Source organism: Hemitrygon akajei, chromosome 6, assembly GCF_048418815.1.
Source record: "Hemitrygon akajei chromosome 6, sHemAka1.3, whole genome shotgun sequence".
NCBI classification, from domain to species: Eukaryota; Metazoa; Chordata; class Chondrichthyes; order Myliobatiformes; family Dasyatidae; genus Hemitrygon; species Hemitrygon akajei.
The window spans coordinates 84,346,723-84,366,204 of record NC_133129.1 but is presented as its reverse complement, the minus strand read 5'-3'; the positions used below and the strand labels follow the sequence as shown (position 1 = coordinate 84,366,204).

General features: G+C 47.7%; 1 protein-coding gene across 5 annotated transcripts; it reads left to right on the top strand.

Moving 5' to 3' along the window:
* Window positions 1-927: 927 nt before the first annotated feature.
* LOC140729205 (lysophosphatidic acid receptor 4-like) lies at window positions 928-19,045 on the top strand. 5 transcript variants are annotated; one of them, XM_073048710.1, is made up of 4 exons: window positions 928-1,027; window positions 7,800-8,016; window positions 12,709-12,843; window positions 17,733-19,045. In XM_073048710.1, coding segments are annotated over exons 3-4 (996 nt in total). In that variant the 5' UTR covers window positions 928-1,027; window positions 7,800-8,016; window positions 12,709-12,841; the 3' UTR covers window positions 18,727-19,045. The 5 variants fall into 5 exon arrangements, with proteins under 5 accessions (XP_072904811.1, XP_072904812.1, XP_072904813.1 ...); XM_073048711.1 differs by having other exon boundaries at window positions 12,668-12,843; XM_073048712.1 differs by lacking the exon at window positions 7,800-8,016.
* Window positions 19,046-19,482: the final 437 nt, after the last annotated feature.

Sequence of the window (19,482 nt, the reverse complement as noted above, 5' to 3'; positions counted from 1 at the left end):
ACATTCTATTCTGCCCTGTCCCAACCCCTCCCTGTCAACCCCTCCTCTCTCTCCCATTCCTTCTCACCCATATCACTCCTCCTCTGCCCTAAAAACTCTACCCTGCTCCCATTTTATTTCTCCCCATTACCCCCTCCTGTCCCTCTCCATCACTCCTCCCCAACACTCTGCTCTGCCTTGTTCCACCTCTCCCCATCCTATTCTGCTCCCTCTCCCACCCTGTCTCCCTCTCACTCATTGTCCTACCCAACACCTATCCAAATACCCCTTCCATTCCATACCTACTCCTCTCCCTATCCTCTTCCTCCTCCCCTACCCCTTCCTCTCACCAACCCACTCTTCTACACCCTCCTCCTTCTGTTCTCCTCCTTCTCCCCAAACCCCTCCTCCAGTCAGTGCTCCTCTTCCTGGATCCCTCTTCTCCCCAGATCCCTTCTCACTCTGCTCCTCTCTTCTCCCCACCCCCTCTTCTCCCCTTCCCCCTCATCTCCCTGGACCCATCCTCCCCCCTCCTCACCCCAGACCCCTCCTCTCACTTACCCCCTCCTTCCCCATCCTCCTCCTCTCCCCTACCCCCTCCTCTCCCAATCCTCCTCCTCTCTCTAGTCCACTTCATCTCCTCATCCACCCTCTCCCTGCTCCTCTCCTCTTCCAGTACTGCTCTCCCCCGTCCCCTCTCTCCCCGATAACTCCTCTCCCCAGTCCTCTTCCTCTTCTCGGTCACACTCCTCCTCCCGTCCGTGACTCTCTTCCCACACCCCTTACCCCGCTCCCCGTGCTTTTCCTTCCGCTCGCCACTAAACCCCCGCCACTCTTGCCCCTCCACTTTGAGGTCCCCGCTCCTTCATGAGTGGGTTTCGCTCACCCTGCCCACGTTCCTGATGCTGACAGTCCTATCGGGGAGGGGGTGGGTGGGGCCGTTTTCATGCCTTGCTTTCTAATTTGAAAGTGCATCCTGTTTTGAACCCATCGTGCTGTGCAAGTGAGAGAAGGCGGCTGAAATTTCTGGAGATCTTCTGCCACACAAGTATGTAAAGGGGGTACGAACTCGGGGGAAATGAGTTGTGAACCAACCGGACTGATATACCAGGAGACCGACTGAGGAGGGGAGAGAGTGAGAAAGAAAAGGGGAGAGAGAAAAAACAGAGAGAGAGAGAGAGAGAGAGAGAGAGAGTATAGGGGATATAGAGAGGATATCTAGAGGGGGTGAGAGAGGGAGGGGGTGAGAGAGGGAAGAAGAGAGGGAGGGAGAGGGGGAGAGGAAAAATTGAGAGAAAGGGAGAGCCAGGTAGAGTGAGAAAGAAAGAGAGAGACACACGGAAAGTGACAGAGGGTGAATTCAAGGAACAGAGCGAGCGAAGGAGAGAGGGGAGGGAGGGGAGAGAATGAATGGAGTAGGGAGAGAGTGCGTGACTGAGATATTCAAACTCACCCATAGATTAAATGAAGGGAGAAAGGAGGCGTTTGAGAGAGAGGGAGAGAGATTCTGAGTGACTGAAACAACCGAGACAAAGAGGAAACAACATGACGGATGACACTTGAATCCAGTGCTTTGCTCGCCTATTTGCGTCTACTATTACCGCTCAGCTTCCCATCTCCCCTGCAACCGGCTCTGGTGATACCGCAGGCTGCAGCTCAGTACCCACGACGGAGGGAAGTCCCATGAAACAGTAAACAGCTCTAACCTCAGTAACAGCCTGTGGGCGAGACAGGGCCCACTGGGGAACAGGTGACAGGAAGCCTCTCTCCTTCCTTTATGGGAATAAGGGGAGAGGGTGAAGGGTTCGATCCTACCCTTTAAAGTCACACTGCCCTAGGCAGGCTCCTTAGTCTAGTGCGCCTTTTCTATGCGATGGACCAAGCAAGGAGCCCAGGCTGAGAACCCCCGGTCCAGGGCAGTGCCGATGATCGAGGTGGAAGTCTTAAATCTAAAACAGTCACAGCAAAATCCTACAGTGTGTGTGTCCTCCGGAAAGGTGGGAGTGATGGGGGAAGGTAGGAGGGGGGGCAGCTGTAGAACAGACGGTATTCATTCATCATGTGGTAACAGCAGTAAGAGGGGTGGGGGGGTGTTGGTTTATTGCTGTCACCGATCCCGAAGAGCAGGGAACATCTTTGTTTTGCATGCCATCCACACAAATCACTTCACCACATCAGTGTATCTAGGTGGGACAAGGAAAAACAGTGACAGCATGCAGAATCCATGGACAGTCAGATGCAAGGCTATGATGACAGAGATTGTGAGGACAAGAGCCCATTTTATTGTATTCAATAGTCATAACAACAGAGTAGTTGTCCTTGAGAATGGTGGTACATACTTCCAGGATTTGGTATCCTTTGCCCGGTGGGAGAGGGGAGAAGAGGGAATATCCGGGGTGGGTAGGGTCTTTGATTTCAGGATTTGGTTACACAGAATCGGCATGGATCGCGGAAATGGGATCTGTCTCTTTATCAGCCCCGCTCACAGAGTTAACCCAACTCACAGAGTTGCCCGACGGTAATAGTGAGAAGAGAGATTAGCCTGGGTGGTGGGGGTCCTTGATGATGGATGTTCCTTTCTTGTGACAGTGCTCCATGTAAATGTGCTCAACGGTGGGGAGAGCTTTTGCTGTGATGGACTGGGTTATATCCACCACTTTCTGAAGATATTTCTGTTCCTGGGCATTTGAGCTTCCATACCAGGCTGTGAAACAACTACAAACACAAGAAAATCTCTAGATCGAATTGAATTGACTTTATTACTTGCATCCTTATATACATGAGGGGTAAAAATCTTTAAGTTACGCGTCCGTCTAAATGTGCAAGGTGCAATTTATGGTAATTTGTAACAAATAGTACATACCACAGGACAGTCAATGTAACATAGAAATACAACTATATCAGCATGAATTAATCAGGCTGATGGCCTGGTGGAAGCAGCTGTCCCAGAGCCTGTTGGTCCTGACTTTTATGTTGAGGTACCGTTTCCCAGATGGTAGGAACAGTTGGTTGGTTGAAACAGTTTGTGGTTGGGGTGACTCAATGATCCTTCAGGTCCTTTTTACACACCTGTCTTTGTAAATGTCCTGAATAGTGGGAAGTTCACATCTACAGATGCACTGGGCTGTCCACACCACTCTCTGCAGAGTCTTGCGATTAAGGGAGCTGCAGTTCCCATACCAGGCAGTGATGCAGTCAGTCAGGATGCTCTCAATTGTGCCCCTGTAGAAAGCCCTTAGGATTTGAGGACTCATAACAAACATCTTCATCCGTCTGAGGTGAAAGAGGCGCTGTTGTGTCTTTTTCACCACACAGCCGGTATGTACAGACCACGTTTGATCCTCGGTGATGTTTATGCTGAGAAACTTAAAGCTGTTCACCCTCTCAACCCCAGATCCATTGATGTCAATGGGGGTTAGCCCGTCTCCATTCCTCCTGGAGTCCACAACCAGCTCCTTTGTTTTTGCAGCGTTGAAGGAGAGGTTGTTTTCTTGACATCACTCTGTCAGAGAGACGACTTCTTCCCTGTAGGCTGCCTCATTATTATTTGAAATTAGGCCAATCAATGTAGTTTCGTCAGCAAATTTAATTAGCAGATTGGAGCTGTGGGTGGTGACACAACCATGGATATACAGAGAGTAAAAGAGAAGGTTTAGGACATAACCCTGAAGGGCACCTGGGTTGAGGGGCAGAGGGGCAGAGGTGAGGGAGCCCACTCTTACCACCTGCCGGCAATCTGACAGGAAATCCAGGGTCCAGCTACACAAAGCAGGGTGAAGGGAAATTCAAAGCAAAACACACAAAATGCTGGAGGAACTCAGCAGGTCAGGCAGCACCTGTGGAAAAGAGTAAACAGTCGACATTTCAGGCCAAGACCTTTCTTCAGGATTGGAAAGGAATGGGGAGAAGTCAGTGATACAACCAATTAGGATATTCTCCCCTCTACACTTTCTGTGTGGAAATTTTACAGAAAAGTGTCCAAGTTTTAAGTGACACTGATCTACTCAAACTTCTAAGAAAGTAGAGATGCTGCCGTGCCTTTTTGTGATGTCACTTACATACTGAATCCAGGACAGATCCTCTAATGTGATAACACCGTAATTTAAAGTTGCTGACCCTCTCCACCTCTGATCCCCCAATGGGAACTTGCTCATGGTCTTCCAGTTTCTTCCTTGTATAATCAATAATCAGCTCTTTGGTTTTGCTGATGTTGAGTGAGAAATTGTTTTTGTGGTACCACTTAATCACAGTTTCAATCTCCCTGCTATATGCCATTTTGTCACTGCCTTTGATTCAGCTAACAAGTAGTGTCATTGGAGCTGTACATAGCCACATAGTCATGGGTATAAAGGGAGTAGAGGAGGGGGCTAAGCACACAGCCTTGTGGTGTGCTGATAGTGACTGTGGAGGAGATGTCGTTGCCAATCTGTACTGATTGGGGTCTGCAGGTGAGGAAATCAAGGATCCAGTTGTACAAGTGCATATTGAGGCCAAGGTCTTGGAGTGTATTGACTAGTGTTAAGGAAATGATAGTATACGATCTGTGCTGTAGTCAGTGAAGAGCATCCTGATGTATGCATCTTCACTGACCAGATGTTCCAGGGCTGAGTGAAGAGTGAATGAAACTGCATCTGCTGTGGACCTGTTGTGATGGTGGGCAAATTGGAGCAGATCCAGGTCACTCCTCAGGCAGAAGTTGATGCGCTTCATGACCAAACTCTGAAAGCACCTCATCACTTAGAGTTACTGAGTCATTCACCACAGAATCAAAGAACAATACAACACAGTTACAGGCCTTCAACCATGCCGACCATGATGTGCACCCAGCTAGTCTGCATTCAGCCCATACTGAGTCCCTCCAAGCCCCCCTTCCTGTACCTATCCAAGTCAGCCTTAAATTATACTATTGTACTGGCCTCAACTACTCCACCTGGCAGCTTGTTTCATATTGAATGGAAACACCAACGCCCAGAAATAGAAAAGTCTACAGGAAGTTCCATACTGGCAAAGCCCTGTCCACTAGTGAATATAATTGCAAGGAGCGCTGCCATAAGAAAGCAGCATCCATCATCAAAGACCCCTGCCATCCTGGTCTTGTTCTCTTCTCACTACAACTTTGGGCAGGAGATGCAGAAAGAAGCCTTAGGCTCCTGAACCATTGTGGATAACTTCATTCCCCAACAGCTCTGACTGATTCCATGAACTACAGACTCACTTTCAAGGACTCTTTACAACTTATATTCTCAGTATTATTTTAATTTACATAAATTGCCTTCTTTTGCACATTGGTTGGTTGTTGGTCTTTATTTATGTGTAGTTTTCATAAATTCTATTGTATTTCTTTATTTTCCTGCAAATGTCTGCAAGAAAATTAATCTCAAGGTAGTTTATGGAAACATATGCAAACTTCGATAATAAGTTTACTTTGAACTTTGAACCCTCTGAAAATTTGCACCCATGTCCCTTTTAAATCTTTATTCTCACCCTAACTTTATGCCCCCTAGTTTGGACTTCTGTACCCTGCAGAAAAGACTGTTCTCTCCCACTTTATCTATGCCTCTCATGGTTTTGAAACCTCTGTAAGTCGTCCCTCATTTTCCTATATTCCAAGGGATCAAGATGTAGCCTGGCTAACCTCAAGATCTCTAGACCTGCCAACATCATTGCAAACCTTTCTGCTCACTTCCAGTTTAATCTCATCTTTTTCTATAATAGGGTGGCTGAAACTACGTTCACAATACTTTAATTGCAGCCTCACTAGTGACTTCTACAACTGTAATATAGCCTCCCATTTCCTATACTCAGTACTCTCCCTGATGAAGATCAGTGTGCTAAGTGCCTTTTTGACTACCCTGTCTACCTGTCAACGAACTATAATCTTTATTCCTAAGTCCTTCTGTTCCATTATACTACAGTGCCCTATCATTCATTTTGTAAGTACTACATTGGTTTGACTTTCCAAAATTTGTCATCTCACCTTTATCTGTTTTGAATTCCATTTGGCACTCCAAAGCCCACTTTCTTAACTGATCTGTGACTGACTTTAATCTGTGATAACTTTCTTTACTGTCAGTAAGAGTCTGGGTGGTGAACAGAGCTTCAAAGCACCACTATAAGTTGGTGAGACCACAGCCGAGCTATTATGAATTGTGTTGAAGGAATGATCTACAGTAGAGGCAAGAATCACATTGGTACACTCACGGATGAGGGATACAGAGACTTTGAACAGATTGGGAGCATCCCCAATATAGAAGAACAAGAGGTAATCTAGATAAAGTACACAATGTACACAGGGCAGTTAACAGGGTGGATGATGAGAGGATATTTCCCACAGTTGGGATAGTTATAACTAGCACTGGTATTGGTGATACACTGAAAAGCTTGTCTTGACTACTGTTCATGAAGATCAGATTATTACTCAGTGCATTGAGCTGGAATAAAGAGGGGAGAACAGAGGAAGTCCAGGGTGAGTAGGGTCTTTGATTATGCTGGCTGCTTTACTGAGGCAGGGAGGAGTGTAGACAGAGTCCATGGAGGGAAGACTGGTTGCTGTGATGTGCTGAGTCGTGTCACAACTCTTTTTCTTGCGGTCTCGGTCAGAGTAGTGCCATACCAAGGCATGATGCATCTGGACAGAATGCTTTCCATGGTACATTGCTAAAAATTGGTAACAATCAATGGGAACATGCCTCCTGAACAAGCAGAAGCTTTGTTGAGCTTTCTTGGCCATGATGATTTGCTGATGATACTAAGCTGGGTGGCAGTGTGACATGTGATGAGGATGTTAGGAGAAGTCAGGGTGACTTGGATAGGCTGGGTGAGTGGGCAGATACTTGGCAGATGACGTTTAATGTGAATAAGTGTGAGGTTATCCACTTTGGGAGTAAGAACAGGAAGGCAGATTATTATCTGAACGGTGTAGAGTTAGGTAAGGGAGAAATACAAAGAGATCTAGGAGTCCTTGTTCATCAGTCACTGAAGGTGAATGAACAAGTGCAGCAGGCAGTGAAGAAGGCTAATGGAATGTTGGCCTTTATTACAAAGGGAATTGAATACAAGAGCAAGGAAATCCTCTTGCATTTGTACAGAGCCCTGGTGAGACCACACCTGGAGTATTGTGTACAGTTTTGGTCTCCAGGGTTAAGGAAGGACATCCTGGCTGTAGAGGAAGTGCAGCGTAGATTCACAAGGTTAATTCCTGGGATGTCTGGACTGTCTTACGCAGAGAGGTTAGAGAGACTGGGCTTGTACACGCTGGAATTAAGGAGATTGAGAGGGGATCTGATTGAAACATATAAGATTATGAAGGGATTGGACAAGATAGAGGCAGGAAATGTGTTCCAGATGCTGGGAGAGCCCAGTACCAGAGGGCATGGTTTGAGAATAAGGGGTAGGTCATTTAGGACAGAGTTAAGGAAAAACTTCTTCTCCCAGAGAGTTGTGGGAGTCTGGAATGCACTGCCTCGGAAGGTAGTGGAGGCCAATTCTCTGGATGCTTTCAAAAAGGAGCTAAATAGGTATCTTATGGATAGGGGAATCAAGGGATATGGGGACAAGGCAGGAACCGGGTATTGATAGTAGATGATCAGCCATGATCTCAAAATGGCGGTGCAGGCTCGAATGGCCGAATGGTCTACTTCTGCACCTATTGTCTATTGTCTATTGACATCAATATGCTTGGACTAGGACCAGTTATTGGTGATGTTCCCACCTAGGACTTGGTGTTCTCAACCCTCTTGAACTCAGCAGTTTTGATGAAGACAGGGGTGTGCACACGAACCCTCTTTGTGAAGTGAATAACCAGCTCTTTTATTTTATAGGAATTGTGGAACAGGTCATGACGCTATGTGACTAAGCACTGCATTACCTTCCTGTGCTCTGACTCAGCAATATCTGACACGCAGCTCACTACAGAGGTTTCATCTACAAACTTGTGGGAGGAGCTAGAGCAGAATCTGACCATACCGTCTTAAATGTCCAGTGTGATGGGAGCTGAGGATGCAAGCTTATGGAGCATCATCGCTCCACGCAGTTGAGGTAGAGTTGTTGCTGCTTGTGTTTGCCAATAGTGGTCTGTTGGCCAAAGTTCAAAGTTAATCTATTATCAAAGTACATATATGTCACCAGAGGCAACCATGAGATCCATTTTCCTACAGGTATACACAGTAAATCCAAGAAACACAGTAGGATCCATGAAAATCTGCACCCAACAGGATCGACAAACAACCAATATGCAAAAACAAAACAACAAACTGTGAAAATACAGAAAGGAAGAGAAAATATAAATAAATATAATAAATATCTAGAATATGAGATGAAGAGTCCTTGAAAGTGAGTCCATAGATTGTGGGAACAGTTCAGTGATGGGGCGAGTGAAGTTACCCCTCTGGTTCAAGAGACTGATGGTTGAGAGGTAGTAACTGTTCCTGAACCCGGTGCTGTGGGTCTTGACGCTCCTGCACCTTCTTCCTGATGGCAGCAGCAAGAAGAGAGCATGGCCTGGATGGTGAGGGTCCCTGATGATGGATGCTGCTTTCCTGCAACAGTGTTCCATGTAGATGTGCTCAGTGGTGGGGAGGGCTTTACTCGTGATGGAAAGCAAGGATCCAGTTGCAGTGGGAGGCATTGGCTTCCAGAGTCTGGAGTCTGATGATGAGTTTGCTTGGAATATTAGTACTGAAGGCAGAATTATAATCAATGAACAATAGCCTGATGTAAGTGCCTTTACTGTCCAGATGCTCCAGAGATATGTCTAAGGCCAGGGAGATGACATCCATGGTAGGCAGAAGGTAAACTGCAGTGAGTTGAGGCTGTCTGGGAGGTTGGAGTGGATGTGTGCCATAAACAACTCTCAAAGCACTTCATGATGGTAGATGTCAAGAGTCATTGTGCGGTAGTCATTAAGGTATGTTATCATGTTTTTCTTGGGTACTGGGATAATAATAGGGGAATAGTTTTAGAATAAAGAGTCAATCATTTCAGAGAGAGGAATTTCTTCTCATTGAAGGATATGGAATGTAAGCAAAGTAATCTTACCCTACCCAAAGATTCCTAATCTTTGGATTTCTCTACCCCAGAGAGATGAATCATTAAATGTACCTAAGGCTGAGATGGACAGATCTCTGGTTTTAGGAGAATCCATGATCGTGTGGAGCAGGGATCACCGTGGAATCAAATTACCCATAATCTTGTTGAAAGGCCAGCCAGTTTCAAATGGCCAAGCACCCTGTTCCTGCTCTTCTGCGGTCCAGGTGATGGGCCTTGGCCTGAAACATTGACTGTCCACTTCCCTCCCGACACAATAAAATCCCCCAGCTGCTGCAAATTCTTCTTGTGCCTCCTCCTGTTCCTGATGGATCATTCAGAAGGGAGCTAGAAAAATCCTGCACTGGGCCAGGCAGTGCCAGGAGGGTGAGTAGAGGGTCAGTGCTTGAGGGTGAAAGGTTGAAAAGGTCTGCCCGTCGAGTGCCCAGGACCACTCCTGTTGTTGGCTTATTTTGCTTGAGTTGGTGACTAGTGTTTGCACCTCTTTGTATCTAAATTATTAACACTGGGTGATTGGTTATGGGTTCACTGACACCCGTTGACAGAAGGGCAGGGTTAACACCATAAGAGCTCCGGATGAGAGGAGACCAGGACCATGCCCAGCAGAGAGAGAATGCCTATCAGGGAATGCTACAATCTATCTAGAGTACTGTATGCATTTTTTGGGCATCTACCTAGAGTAAATATATCAGTAAGATTGAATGAATACAGAAAAATTTACAAGGATGTTGCCAGGGGTTGAGGACCTGAGTTATAGGAAAAGGTTGAATGGGTTAGAACTTTATTCCCTGGAGCCCAGCAGAATGAGGGGATGTTTGATAGAGATATAATAATTATAAGTATAGATAGGGAGGGGAATGTAAGCAGGCTTTTCCCACTAAGACTGGGTGAGACTAGAACTGGAGGTTATGGCGTAAAGATGAAGAGTGAAATATTTATGGAGACCTGAGGAAGAACTTCTTCACTCAGAGAATGGTGAAACTGTGGAACAAATTACCAACAGAAGTGGTGGATGCAGGTTCGATTGCAAAATTTAAGAGAAGTTTGATACATACATGGGTGGGAGGTGTGTGGAGCATGTAGTCCAGGTTTGGGTCAATGGGACTTGGCAGAATAATAGTTCAGTACTGACTAGATGTGCCACAGGGTGTGTTTTGGTGCAAAAGTACTCTATAAATCTATGTCTTCTTTGAGTGATCCAACCCTCCCCCTAGTTATGCTCTTGCTCATGATGTATGTATATAATGCTTTGGGATTCTCCTTAGTCTCTCTTGCCAAGGACAACCTCCCTCACAGCTTTCCTATGTTCCTTACTGAGATATTTTCTGGCTTCTTTATATTCTTCAAGGTCTCTGATTCCAGCTTACTGAACCTTATATACAATTCCTTTTCCTTGTTGACTAAATTCATCACCATCCAAGTTTCCTTACTTGGTCATCCTTGCCACACCACCAAGTTCAGGAACAGTTATTACCCCTTAACCATCAGGCTCCTGGACCAAAGTAGATAACTTCACTCACCTTAACACTGAACTGTTCCCATAACCTATGGACTTGCTTTTAAGGACTCTACGACACATGTACTCAGTTATTTCTAATTATTGTTTTGTTTTGCTTTCTGCATCGCACTATTTGTTGTCTTTTGCAGATTGCTTTTTTCTTTGACACAATTGTGTTTCTTTGCACTGACTGTGAATGCCCGCTAGACAATGAATCTCAGGGTTATATACGGTGACATGTGTATTTTGATAATAAAGTCACGTTGAGTTTTGAACTTTCAACTTTGAATGACATCTGAAGGAACTGGCCCATGCTTAGTGGTGCGAAGCAAGCACTGAAGTTCAGATCAACAAGTGAGACAGCAGAGCTAAGCCAAGTGAAACAGAAACAAAACCTGCCCTTGGTTTCCATCTGCAGGCCAGGAGTTCACAATTCTGCTTCAGAGGGTCACTGTTCAGACCGGTGAGATTAGGTGAGACAGGGGAGCTCGAGACCAGAAAGAATGGAATGTGTTTTCATGTGTTTTTTCTCTCTGTGTCCAAGTGTGCATTTGTGTGATAATCCCACTGGACAGGAACGTCATGAACAGTGTTTGTTTCTCAAAGATTTGGGTGTAAATTGACAGTTCACAGTAGATGGCAGGATCCTTAAGAGCATTGATCTTGAGATCTTGGGGTCGAAGTCTATAGTTCCAAGTTCAAGTTTGTTCAAATTGAATTTATTATCAAAGTACATTTAGTATTGTGCAGGAGTCTTAGACTTTAGCTAGGGTGCCTAAGACTTTTGCACAGTACTGCAATAATTTTATGTATTGTACTGCACTGCTGCCACAAAAAAATCCATGACCTGTGCGAGAGACGATAAACCTGATCCTGATATGCGACTGTACTGTGGGAAGGGGGAAGGGAGAGGGGAGACATGGTTGGGTAAAAGGGAAAGAAGTGGCAGTCTAGCCACTCTTCACTGCAAATACACGGCTCCTCTGTGGAGAAGTTAGGAGCACCAAATTTCTGGGAGTGCTCTCACTCGGCCCTCAACACCATCGCTCTGGTCAAGGAAGCACAGGAGTATCTTCCACTTCCTGAGGATATTGAGGCACCCCACCAAACCATTCTCACCAGTTTTTACAGGAGCACCATTGAGTGTCCTGACCAACTGTACCATCATTTGGTAAGAAATTGCAAGGCATCTGACTGCAAGTCTCCACAAGGGATTGTGAAGACTGCTGAGAGGATCATCGGCGTCTCTCTTCCACCCGTCAGAGATATTTATCAGGAGCACTGCCTGTGCAGGACACTTAGCATTGTCAATAATCCTCCTCTCTGTCCAACAATCTTTTTGGCCCCTTCCATCAGACTGGAGGTACCATAACATTAGGATAAAAACTGTTAGAATGGGAAACAGCTTCTTCCCCAGGCCGTAAGACTACTAAACTCCCAGGCCTCATCACATATGAAGTGACAGTAGCGATATATTTTTAACTTGTGTCGTAAATACACCTTATTATTTTAAAATTTATTTGTGGTAATATTACTTTATGTGTTCTGTGTGAGTTATATGTATTGTGTTGTGCACCTTGATCCAGAGAAATATTGTTTTGTTTGACGCTATATGTTTGGTTGAAAGACAATAAACTGAACTTGAACATTAAAAAGAGAAGTTGTTGGTAAGCTTTTGACAAAGACAGATGGACAGGCTGAAAGGAGTGATGGTAGAGGCAGATATGATAGAGGTTTTTAAATTCAGAGACACATGAATCTGCAGAGGAACAAAGGATATGGACCATGTGCAGGCAAAAGGGATTAGGTATCGTGAATTTAATTAGATTGGCACAACACCGTGGGCTGAAGGGCATGTTCCTGTGCTGTGTTGTTCCACAGTCGGTGTTAGCAAGGCAACAATTAACTGTTGCATAGTCAAGGGTCACAATAACAACAGAGGCTCAACGTATCAATAACTGAGAGAGGATACTGTGAGTGAACTGCTTGCACAGTAAGCTGCGCATGCATGATCACCCTCGGCCCTCAGTAACTGTGACCCTGATAACGTCCACTTGCAGTATGTCTCAGATACATCTTGTGCAACCTCTCTAACGGACCTTAAGATTCTCACTTTTCCATTGTCTCCCTTTCTTGGCCATGCAGTGACCTGCCTACCACTCAAACCTATACAATTACTCTTCTAGTAAGCACCAGCCTTTGCACAGAGATTGAGACACAGCCTCCCAGCAGAAAGTAGACAGAGAGCCAGCTCCATCCATCAATCACCGTCCACGCCTCTATTCACCCAGCAGGAGAGCCCAGTAATCTGGCCTCGGGATGTGAGTACACAGACTGCGGGATGGGTACACAGACTGGGGAATGGGTAAACGGACTGGGGAATGGGTAAACGGACTGGGGAATGGGTACATAGACTGGGGAATGGGTACACAGACTGGGGAATGGGCACACAGACTGGGGAATGGGCACACAGACTGGGGAATGGGTACACAGACTGGGGAATGGGTACACAGACAGGGAAGTGGGAACAAAGACTAGGGAGTGAGTAGAGAGACTGGGGAATGGGTACACAGACTGAGATGAGGGTACTGAGATAGTGGAATGGGTACACAAACTGGGGAATAGGTCACAGACTAGGTTGTAGGTACACAGACTGGGGAATGAGCACACAGACTGGGGAATGGGTACAAAGACTGGGAAGTGGGTACATGGACTGAGGAGAGGGTACTGAGACTGCTGAGTGTGTACACAGTCTGGGCTGTCGGTACACAGTCTGTGGAATGGGTACACAGAGGGCTGTCGGTACACAGTCTGTGGAATGGGTATACAGAGAGCTGTCGGGACACAGACTTTCAAATGGGTACATGGACTTGTGAGTGAGTACAGGGACTGGGGGAATGGGTACACAGACTGGGGAATAAGTATATAGTCTGCCAAGTAAGTACACAGTCTGAGCTGTTGCAGCACAGACTGGAGAGTGGGTGGGGAGTCTGGGGAATGGGTATACAGACAGGTAAATGGGTACACAGGCTGAGGTGAGGGTACCAAGATTGGGGAATGAGTACAGTACACAGACTGGGGATTGGGTCTACCGACTGGGGTGTAGGTACACAGACCGGGAAATGAGTACATAGACTTAGGAATGGGTACAAAGACTGGGAAGTGAGTATACAGACTGGGGAGAGGGTACCGAGACTGGAGAATGGGTATACGGACTGGGGAATGAGTACACAGTCTGCCAAGTGGGTACACAGTCTGGGCTGTTGGAACACAGACTGATGAGTGGGTATATGGTGAGCGTACACAGACTGGAGAATGAGTACACAGACTGCCGAGTGAGTACACAGTTTGGGCTGTCAGAACACAGATGGGATGGTTACACAGACTGCCGAGTGAGTACACAGTTTGGGCTGTCGGAACACAGACGGGATGGTTACACAGACTGCCGAGTGAGTACACAGTTTGGGCTGTCGGAACACAGACGGGATGGTTACACAGACTGCCGAGTGAGTACACAGTTTGGGCTGTCGGAACACAGACGGGATGGTTACACAGACTGCCGAGTGAGTACACAGTTTGGGCTGTCGGAACACAGACGGGATGGTTACACAGACTGCCGAGTGAGTACACAGTTTGGGCTGTCGGAACACAGACGGGATGGTTACACAGACTGCCGAGTGAGTACACAGTTTGGGCTGTCGGAACACAGACGGGATGGTTACACAGACTGCCGAGTGAGTACACAGTTTGGGCTGTCGGAACAGACGGGATGGTTACACAGACTGCCGAGTGAGTACACAGTTTGAGCTGTCAGAACACAGACAAGATGAGTACACATACTGCTGATTGTCTACACAGATTAGGCTGTCAGAACACACTGGGGCATAGCTGCACAGAGTGGTAATAGGTATAGGGATTGGGGTGTGTGTACACAGGCTGGGGAATGGGTACACAGACTGGGGAATGAGTTAACAGACTGGGCAATGGGTACATAGATGGGGTGTGTATACGCAGACAGGAAAATGGGTACGCAAATGAGGTGTGTGTACACAGACTGGGGAGTGGGTAAAGAGACTGGGGTAATGAGTACACAGACTGCTGAGCATGTACACAGACTGGGCTGTCAGAACCGACTGGAGAGTGGGTACAGGGAATGGGGAATCGAAACACTAACTGTTGAATGGTTGCGCAGAATGAGGAATGGGTATAGAGATTGAGGCGTGTGTACACAGGCTGCGGAATGGGTATCCAGATTGAGGAATGGATACACAGAATGGGGTGTGGGTACACAGACAGGAGAATGGGTACACAGATGAGGTGTGTGAACACAGAATGGGGAGTGGGTACACAGAATGGCGAATGGGAACACAAACTAGGGTGTGTGTACACATACTGGGGAATAGTGCATACTCTGGGGCATGTGTATACCGACTCAGGAGTGGGTGCACAGACTGGGAAGTGGGTACATAGACTGGGGAATGGTTACAGAGGTTTAGGAATGGGTACACAGACTGAGCTGAGGGTACTGAGAATGAGGAATGGGTACACAGACTGGGGAATGGGTACAAAGACTGGAAAGTGGGTATACAGACTTGAGAGAGGGTACCGAGACTGCTGAGTGTGTACACAGTCTGGGCTGGTGGTACACAGCCTGTGAATGTGTACACAGTGTAGGCTGTCGGCACACAGACTGGCAAATGGGTACACAGACTTGGATGTGGATACTGGGATTGGAGAATGGGTATATGGACTATTGAATGGATACATAGACTGGGGTGTAGGTACACAGACTGAGGAATGGATACAGAGGCTGGAGAATGGGTACACTGACTGTGCTGTAAGTACACAGAATGGAAAATGAGTACACAGACTTGGAAGTGGGTTCAGGGACTGGAAAATGGGTATATGGACTGGGGAACGGGTACACAGACTGTGGTGAGCGTTCTGACTCTGGGGAATGTGTATATAGACTGAAGAATGGGTACATAGACTCAGGTGAGGGTACCGAGACTGGGAATGGATACAGAGGCTGGTGATTGGGTACACTGACTGGTGTGTGTGTTCACACACTGGGTAATAGGTACACAGACTGAGGAATGGTTACACAGGCTATGGGAACACAGTCCGGTGAGTGTGTAAAAAGGCTGATAAGTGGGTACACAAAACTAGGAATGGTTACACAGGCTGGGAAATGGGTACACAAATTGTGTGTGGGTACATAGATTGTGGAATGGGTAGATAGACTTGGAAGTGGGTACAGGGACTGGAGAATGTGTTTACCGATTGGGGAATGGGTATACAGACTAGGGTGAGGATACTGAAACTGGGAAATAGGTATACAGAAGGAGGAATGGGTACAAAGACTGTGAAGTGGGTATACAGACTGGCGAGAGGGTACAGAGACTGCTGAGTGAGTATGCAGACTTGTCTGTGGATACACAGTCTGTGGAATGGGTACACAAACTGGGATGTAGGTATACAGACTGGTGAATGGGTGCACAGATTCGGGTGTGTGTACACACACTAGATAATGGGTACACAGACTGCAAAATTAGTACAGACTGATAAGTGGGTACACAAACTGGGAATGGTTGCACAGACTGGGGAATGGGTACATAGAGTGGGACATGGGTACATAGACTGGGGAATGGTTACACAGATTTAAGAATAGGTATGCAGACTGGGGAATGGGTACACAAACTGGGGTGTAGGTACACAGACTGGTGATTGGGTACACAGACTCAGGTGTGTGTACACACACTGAATAATGGGTACACAGACTGTGGTGTGCGTACACAGATGAGATTGAGTACACAGACTGCCAAGTGGGTACACAGTATGGGCTGTCAGAACACAGACTGGGAATGGTTACACAGACTGCGGAATGGGTACACAGACGTGCTTTTGGGTACACAGATTGGTGTGTGTGTGTACACACATGGGTGTGGATACACAGACTAAGGAGTGGATACATAGGCAGCTGAATGGGTACACAGACTGGAGAAATGGTACTGAGACTGGGGAGTGGGTACACAGACTGGTGAATGCGTACACAAACTGGGGAATGTTTAACGAGACTGGGGAATGGGTACCGAGACTGGGGCATGTGTACACAGTCTGGGCCATGGCTACACAGACTGAGCAATGGGTACCATGACTGGGGTGAGGGTATGAGAATGGGGAGTGGGTACACAGTCTGGTCTGTGGGTTTACAGACTAGGGTATGGGTACAGGGAATGGGGAATGGGCGCACAGACTATGGTGTGTGTAGAAAGACTAGGGAAGAGGTACACAGACTGGGGTGTTGGTACTCCAACAGAGGAATTATTACACATTCTGGTTTGGGTTAACAGACTGCGTGTGGGTACACAGACTGGTGTGTGGGTACCAACACTGACATAAGGGTACAGACACTGTGGTGAGGGTACACAGACTGGAGCAAGAGTACAGAGACTGGGGAATGGGTAGACAGACTGGGGTGAGGGTACACAGACTGGGGTAAGGATACATAGACCCCGGTGAGGGTACACAGATTGGGGTTAGGGTACAGAGACTGGGGAATGGGTAGACAGACTGGGGTGAGGGTACACAGACTGGGGTAAGGATACATAGACCCCGGTGAGGGTACACAGATTGGGGTTAGGGTACAGAGACTGGGGAATGGGTAGACAGACTGGTGTGAGGTTACACAGACGGGTGTGGATACACAGTCTGGATTGTGGGTTTGCAGACTGAGGAATGGGTACACAGACAGGAGTGTGGGTACACTAACTGGGTTACAGGGACAAAGTCTAGGGAGTGGATACACAGACTGGGGAATGCATTAATAGACTCAGGTGTCAGTACACAAACTGGAGAGTGTGTACACAGACTGGGGAGTGGATACACAGACAGGGGAGTTGGGAAACAGACTTGTGTGTAGCTACAGGTACTGGGGAATTGGGAACACAGGCTAGGGTGTGGGTACACAGACTGGTCTTTGGATACACGGACCGGGCTATGGATACACAGACCAAGGTGTGGGTACACAGACAGGGGAGTGGGTACAGTGATGGGGGAGTGGGGAATTAGACTGGGAATTGGGTACCCAGACTGGGGTGTCGATATACAGAATGGGGTATTGGTAAACAGACCGGGGTGTGCATTTCTACTGTGTCTATGTGACCTCGCCATCACCCTCCACCCTTCTTACCCTCAACTCCATTCTCAGGACAATGAGCGGGATGAACAATTCAAACACGACGAGCAACATGGTCCCCCACCCCTGCCTCACTGTGATCTACTCCATCATCATCGTGCTGGGCCTGGTGTTCAACGCGGGCGCCCTGTGGGTCTTCAGCTGCCACATCCGCCTACGCTCGGGCACCACCATCTACATGCGCAGCTTGGCCACTGCTGACCTGCTGCTGGTCTGCTTCCTGCCTTTCCAGATTGCCTCCTCCTACCATCCGGAACTAAGGGACATCTGCAAGCTCAGCTTCCTCATCTTCCTCATCAACATGTACACCAGTATCTTCTTCCTGGCTTGCATCAGCCTGGACCGGTGCATTGCCACCCTGTTCCCTCTCCGCTTACCCATGCGCCAGCTGCAACGGGCAGCCCCGTGGGTCAGCGCCCTGGTGTGGATCTTTTCCATCAGCGCCAGTCTCCCACCTTACCTCATCTGGAAGTTAAAGTCCCTCAGAATCAACAGCACGGACACTGATTGCCTCCAGCTAGAGGCCGTTACCAAGAAGACCACAGTTGCAGTCACCTTCAGCCTCGGCTTCGCGCTGCCATTCTGCCTTCTGCTGGTCTCCTCTCTGGTGGCACTGTGGGTACTGAGGAAAGGTAAGAACAATGGTTCACAGCTACAGAAGATGCCAAAGGCGCAGGGCATGATCCTGGCCAACCTGCTCATCTTCACCTTCTGCTTCCTGCCCTACCATACCCTCCTCTGTTTCTACCAGAGACTGCTCACCCACTCATCTGAACTGGCTCTCCAGCTCTTCCAGGCCTCCCAGCTGCTGGCCAGCTCCAACGCTGTGCTGGACCCTATCCTGTACTACTTCACCACTGAGGCCTTCCGGGAAACGAGGCCCATTAGCGCAGTGCGTAGCGTGGCGGCCTGTGGGTGCTGGAGGGTGGCCGAAGCCCCTGAAGGGGATAACAGGAAGAGACCTTCAGAGACAGTTACCTTCCTCTCGGTGACTAAGGTTGTCTGACCCGTCATCGGGTCAATGGCTCATGTTTGTTTATTTATTCATCACACAAGGCATGGAACTGAATGCGTCAATGTCAGAAGCAAAGGAGTACCCAAATGGGCCTGGTATTAAGCAGAGAGAGAGACGCAAGACTGAAGATCACTTTACACTGTCTCATCACACACTCCCAGGGTCAGACACAGAGTGAAGCTCCCTCTACACTGTCTCATCACACACTCCCAGGGTCAGACACAGAGTGAAGCTCCCTCTACACTGTCTCATCACACACTCCCAGGGTCAGACACAGAGTGAAGCTCCCTCTTCACTGTCCCATCACACACTCCCAGGGTCAGACACAGAGTGAAGCTCCCTCTACACTGTCTCATCACACACTCCCAGGGTCAGACACAGAGTGAAGCTCCCTCTACACTGTCCCATCACACACTCCCAGGGTCAGACACAGAGTGAAGCTCCCTCTTCACTGTCCCATCACACACTCCCAGGGTCAGACACAGAGTGAAGCTCCCTCTACACTGTCTCATCACACACTCCCAGGGTCAGACACAGAGTGAATCTCCCTCCACACTGTCACATCACACACTCCCAGGGTCAGACACAGAGTGAAGCTCCCTCTACACTGTCCCATCACACACTCCCAGGGTCAGACACAGAGTGAAGCTCCCTCCACACTGTCCCATCACACACTCCCAGGGTCAGACACAGAGTGAAGCTCCCTCTACACTGTCCCATCACACACTCCCAGGGTCAGACACAGAG